Source organism: Culex pipiens, chromosome 2 (genome assembly GCF_016801865.2).
Source record: "Culex pipiens pallens isolate TS chromosome 2, TS_CPP_V2, whole genome shotgun sequence".
Lineage (NCBI taxonomy): Eukaryota > Metazoa > Arthropoda > Insecta > Diptera > Culicidae > Culex > Culex pipiens.
Genome location: NC_068938.1, coordinates 148629507 through 148636095, shown reverse-complemented (window position 1 = coordinate 148636095; position 6589 = coordinate 148629507). Strand labels below are relative to the sequence as shown.

Sequence of the window (6589 nt, the reverse complement as noted above, 5' to 3'; positions counted from 1 at the left end):
GGCGGGGTCTCGCTAGCGGTCTGACCAACTCACCATCGACGGGTGGCCTGGGGAGATTCGCTGCTGTGGGCGGGGGGGGCGCGCTATATATGAAAATGTCTACCGTATCTTTTCGAAATCACTAAAATTTTACAAATTTGCAATATGGGTATCAAACGTAGCGAAATTTTGTATGCTTCATGAAAACATTTAAATTGTGTATGTTACATACTCAATTTTGCATCGTTTGACACCCATATTGCAAATAAAAAAAAAATTCGAAAAATACGGAATTTTGTAATAAAATAGCATTTTACAAAAACAAAAACTCTAAAAAGTAAAAAAGCGAAGGAAATGCTTCGTTTGCTACCAATATTGTTAATTTGAAAATTTTAGTATTTTTAAAATGTACGGTATTTTGTGACAAATTTTATATTTTACAAAAATACTTCAATAAAGTGAAAAAACATGCAAAATTTCGCTTCGTCTGATACCCATATTGCAAATTATGAAAATTTGAATATTTTCGAAAAAATACGGTATTTTGTGAAAATTTTCGTGTTTTACAAAAAAAATCCATTAATGTGAAATATCAAACAAAATTTTGCTTCGTTAGATACCCATATTGCAACTTAAATATGGGTATCTAATATTTGTGAAATTTTCTTATCTTTTCAAAAATAATATTTTCATTTTTTTCGTCCAGATTAACATTTTAAAAGGACGTAATATTGAATGTTCGGCCCTTTCACTATTTAATAAAATCTTAAACCCGGGCATACGGTAATAACAAAATTCATGCCATTTCAATAACAATTTTTGTTAAAATAACAGAAAGTGTTATGGAATATTCCTGCAAAATCGATTTTTGCATAAGAGTTAAATAACAGTTATCATAACAAAATTTGTTATTGGTCTGATATTGGTTGAAAGCCAAAACAACTTTGGAATAACATTTTTTGTTATGGAAGAATACCTCTAACTGTTATTGGGATGATCGGATTAGTTGACGGGACCGTGGTGTAGGGGTAAGCGTGGTTGCCTCTCACCCAGTCGGCCTGGGTTTGATCCCAGAAGGTCCCGGTGGCAAATTTTGAGACGAGATTTGTCTGATCACGCCTTCCGTCGGACAGGGAAGTAAATGTTGGCCCCGGTCTAACCTAGAGGTTAGGTCGTTAGCTCAGTCCAGGTGTAGGAGTCGTCTCTCTGGGTCCTGCCTCGGTGGAATCGCTGGTAGGCAGTTGGACTCACAATCCAAAGGTCGTCAGTTCGAATCCCGGGGTGGATGGAAGCTTTAGGTGTAAAAAGAGGTTTGCAATTGCCTCAACAATCAAGCTTCCGGACACCTAGTTTAGGGTAGGACTCGCAATCGTGAACGCCAAGGCAATGCTGTAGAGCGAATAATTTGATTTTTTGATTTGGATTAGTTGTTAAAATAACAAAAAATAATAACAAAGATTTGTTCGAAGAATAACCAAAAATTTTATTAGTCTGTTATTCCAATAACAATCCAATAATAAAAAATTCATTCCGTAGAATAACAAATCCTGTTATAAATAACATAAAATGTTATTGGCCTAGTATTTTCCAATATCAAAAAATGTTATTCCCAAGTTATTTCCGTCTGCTCGGGAAACTGCCAATAATAATTTGCTGGAATCTTACTTTCGGTAGTTATATCTTGAAATCGGGCCCATTACAAAAAAAAAAAAAACGGTTAAGTACTTTTAAATTGTAAATTAAATTTTACATAAAAAATAAGTTAAAAAAATGTTATGTATGAAATATCGTTTTTTTTTCTTTCTAAAATCACTATTTTTCAAAAAATGTATAACTCGGCGGCAGAATTTTTGACCATATTTCTCCAGCCTTTAGGAAAAGTCGTTTGTTTAAACTGTCGCAATTCAATTGGAACCCAAAACCAGATTTCAAAGGTATAATTCTTGTAATGTAGCCTGGAAACCGTCTTCTTACAACTATAATTTTCGTAGCAAATGGCTTTAAAGAGCGTTTGATTCAGTTGTGATTTTTTACGGAGCATGAAAAAAACGAACATTTTTTCTTATCAATTTCTTCACCTAACAAACAAAACATCCTCCTACAACAGTTTTTACAGCACAGCACGACTTTCTCTCCCCACCTTCACCACCCTGTTTCCGATTAGCTCATCATAATATCAGCAGCAGCAGCACAAAGTGCGAATACACCACGTAGATGAAGAAGTTGGGCGAGTACGCCTTCTGACCGCTTCTTGGCTGATTTGGACTCTGCTGTTGATGCTGAGGCACTGGAAGGGTTGCGTTGGCTCCTGGGCCCGGACCGTACTTCTGCGGGTATCCTCCCGGTCCAGGGTGTTGGAGGGTCATGGCCGGGGCCGTTGGCCCGTGAAGTTGCTGGTGGTACGGGTGCGGGTGCTGGTTCTGGTGGTACGGATGGTTGTAGTGATGGCTGAGGGCTCGCTGGTGCTGCAGGTAGTCGATGTTTTCGTAATGGTCGGACTCTTCCGGATCTGGGGTGTGCAGGGGTTGCGTCGAGCACTTGGAGTCGTACCGGATGGGGGCGTCCGCCGGTCTAAGCTCGCGGTAGTCGTTGGCCAGGACTTGCTGAGCGAGGTAGCGCTCGAGCTCCAGCTTGTCGACCTTTTGCGGCACGATCCGCTCGTGGACGTTCTTGCGCTCCTGCAGAATCTTCTTCTTGGCGCGGAGTCTCCGACGGTAGAAGACGAACGCAACCGTGATCAACGCGAGAACGACGCCACACCCAAACACCCCCAGCATAGTCACCAAGTGCGCCGGGCAGTTCATCTCGCCCTCACTCATATTCCGCAACGTCCTCCTCGTAACCAATCCGTCCTCGTTCAAATCGCACCCAATCTCGTCCTTGTCGATCACCAGCACCGTCGTAATGTTCGCCAAACTGTCCCCACCAACGTGCCCCACCCCATCACTGTCATCCTCGTCCACCGTCCCCGTGACCAACCTCCAAAGCCACCGAATAGAACAATTACAAACCAGCGGATTCCCCGCCAACTTGAGTCGCTGGAGTCGGTCCAGCGGAAACTGGACGGCGTCCACCGTTACCAAGGCATTCCTCCTCATCGACACGTCGATCAGGTTCGGATTACCGTGGAAGAGGCGCGTTGGGAGTTCCGAAAAGGCAGGGTTGTCGTCCAGCGTCAGGATCTGCAGGTACGTGTTGTCGACGAAGGCTCTGAAAGTAGAAATAAAATTGCGCATTTTAGAGCGGGTATGAATATGATTTCTAACCTCACGAGGAAGCGGAAATAAAGCAGTGCATTTTATTGTGCCGGATTTGTTCCGTCTGGCTGGGTTTCGGGCTGGAGGGGTAATATTTTTGCCAATGGAAGAGCAATTTTGAATTCTTTCAAACTGCAGCAACATATTGTAGGAGTATGGTACAGAAAGGAGGCAGGAATGTGGCCGGAACGTGCCCTTTTGCTGGAAATTTGGCGAGTCAAAGGGCTAGAGAGTGGGGAATTACTTTTTGCCATTTGCAGCATTTGGTGGAATTTAAATTATGGCTTTGGGGCGATGTGGTAGTTGAATTGTTTCGCTGGTTTTAAATTGTTGAGCAATGATTTCAAAAACTAGTATTTTTAAGAACTGAGCAGTTATCTACGAAATTGGTGTATTTTTTCTATAATTACAATTTTTGTATTTTTTTATCCGTCTGAAACTTTTTTGGTGCCTTTGGTATGCCCAAAGAAGCCATTTTGCATCATTATTTTGTCCATATAATTTTCCATAAAAATTTGGCAGCTTTCAATACAAAAATGATTTATGAAAATTCGAAAATCTGTATCTTTGGAAGGAATTTTTTGATCGATTTGGTGTCTTCGACAAAGTTGTAGGTATGGATAAGGACTACACTGAAAAAATATGATACACGGTAATTTTTTTGTGATTATAATTTCACTTTTTGTCTTTGAAACTATTTTTTATTTTTTTCTGTTTTAGGGGATTTCAAATGCTAACTTTTCAGAAATTTTCGGAATGTCCAAAAAATCTTTGACTGAGTTGTGAATTTTTGAATCAATACTGAATTTTTCAAAAAAAAAAATGTTTGTCGCTAAAATGTTTGAACTTCATTTTTCGATGAAAAATCAAATTTGCAATCAAAAAGTACTTTAGTGAAATTTTGATAAAGTGCACCATTTTCAAGTTATAGCCATTTTCAGGTAAGTTTTTGCCTTCCTCACCTCACTGAGGCAAGGCTATAAAATCACTCGAAAAATGATTTTCTTAAATACACCTCCTAGCTAGATATACCTTCACGTATACCTATCGACTCGATAAAATCGATAAAATTCTGAACAAATGTCTGTGGGGATGTGTAGACATGATTTTTTTTCAACACGATTATCTCAGAACTGGCTGAACCGATTTTGGCCGGATCCGCCTTATTCTGTTCGTTTTGGGGTCCCCTAAGACCCTATTAAATTTTATTCTGTTTAGTGAAGTACTTTTCAAGTTATGCCATGAAAACGTTTTTTTGTAGCTACAAAAGAGTGTGATTTTGGCATAACCTCAAAGGCCGGGTCTTTTTGCTTACGCGCGAGAGTCGCGCAGCATGCGCTTATGCAGTGACTGCGTCTCTTCTGGAAAAAGTCTGTATAAATTATGTTGCTGAATATATCATTAAATGACAAAGATTTACACGATTTTTTTACTGAAATAAACAACTCATAAGACATTGTTTACTAAGATTAGGGGGACAGCATGCAATTCCATCATGCACCTAATGTTGGCATATCAGCATTTTCAAATTCAATTACAGCCCCCTCTTTTCTCCTTTATTTTGGAGAGTTGGTAAAAAAAGAATAGAAAATTGCTGTTATGGTAAAAACAATAGCTCTAAAAATCAAATGAAAAAAAAAAATTAAAAAAAATTAAATAAATACTCTTAAATTAATTTGTAAATACAAATTAAAATACAACATGAGTGTGAGGAAGGCACCAACCACCTTAAGGTGGTTTAAGTAACGTTATTTTGATAGTTGCAGTTATTCATTTTGTTGAAATTAGTGCCCATGATTGCCCACTCTTGAAAAAAAATTTACCTCCAAATAAATAGCTATAACATAAAAACGGTGCACTTTATCAAAATTTCACGATGGTACTTTTTGAGTGCAAATTAAATTTCTCCTCGAAATATGAAGTTCAAAAATTTTTGCGACCAATATTTTTTTTTAAATCAGTATTGTTTTAAAAATTTATGAATCGGTCAAAGATTTTTTTGGCCAGACTGATATTCCTGAAAAGTTGGCATTTGATGTCCCCTAAAACATATCAAAAAAGTAAAAAAAATAAAAATAGTTTTTTTTTTTGCAAATCAAGTTTCAGTGACAAAAAGTTAAATTAGAAATCACCAAAAAAAATTAACCGTGTATCATATTTTTTCAGTGTAGTCCTTATCCATACCTACAACTTTACCGAAGACACCAAATCGATCAAAAAATTCCTTCCAAAGATACAGATTTTCGAATTTTCATAAATCATTTTTGCATGGAAAAAAACGAAACGAAACTATTGGCACTACGCCCCCCGGGGCATGGCCTTCCTCTAACGTGGGATTTCTGCTCCAGCGCCTCTGACGAGACAGGAGAAGGTGGGTCTCGTGGCGCAGGGGTAGCGGCTTCGGCTGCCGATCCCGATGATGCTATGAGACGCGGGTTCGATTCCCGCCTTATCCACTGAGCTTCTATCGGATGGTGAAGTAAAACGTCGGTCCCGGTTTCTCCATTTTTGCATGGACAGCTGCCAAATTTTTATGAAAAATTATACGGACAAACTAATGATGCAATTGGCTTCTTTGGGCATACCAAAGGCACCAGAAATTCCTAGAAAATAGGAATTTTGTATAGACGTCTTATCAACTCAAAACAATCTAAAATGCCTTTTTTTCTGCATTGATTATCATATTTAGCTTGTTTGTACTCGTTTAAAATTGTTTTGAACTTTTATAAAACTACAATGTTCAGCACCGCAAAACTAAATTTTATCACACAAAAATAAAATTTTCGTCAATACTTAGACATTTTGGAAAATCATGATTGCAAAACAACTGGACAGGGGTATAATGCATTTCAAAACACTTTTTTTTTAATTGTTGAATCCGTGGTCTGTAATTTTATTTTACTTTTTATTTGTTTGCCCTCACTCCTCAACTTTGGTGAGAGTCGAGGGACATAAACTTCAAAAAATATTTTCAGGATGTTACCTTTTAGTAAAATACAGATAAATTTGAAAAGAGAATAAAACAATTCAAAGTTTCTCAAAATTCATCAGCATTAGCATAAAAAATCATTTATTGGGAAACATATTTTTATAGAGAAAATGACGATATTTTGGGAGTTCCGTAAACCAAGATGGCATGAATGTTTTTTTTGCAAACCGAAAACAAATATAAATACAATCTGAAAGGAATGAAACCAAGCTGAGCTTAGTAGAGAAAATTTAAAAGTACCTTAAGAAGTAGTTAAACCAATTTTGGAAATTTTGTAAAGTTGAGATGCTATAATAATTTTTCTGAACTGAACTGAAAAAGTAATTCATTTCTCAATAAAAATAAGTTCAAATCAGTAAACGGA

At 37.6% G+C, this 6589-nt stretch overlaps 1 protein-coding gene across 1 annotated transcript in view; it reads right to left on the bottom strand.

The window, feature by feature from the left end:
- Nucleotides 1-249: 249 nt before the first annotated feature.
- LOC120425814 (nyctalopin-like) overlaps nt 250-6589 on the bottom strand; it is a 296281-nt gene continuing 289941 nt past the window's right edge. The window contains exon 8 of the mRNA XM_052707340.1: nt 250-3189. Coding sequence (XP_052563300.1) covers nt 2148-3189 — 1042 coding nt within the window. The 3' untranslated portion in view covers nt 250-2147. The remainder of the gene's footprint in view (nt 3190-6589) is intronic.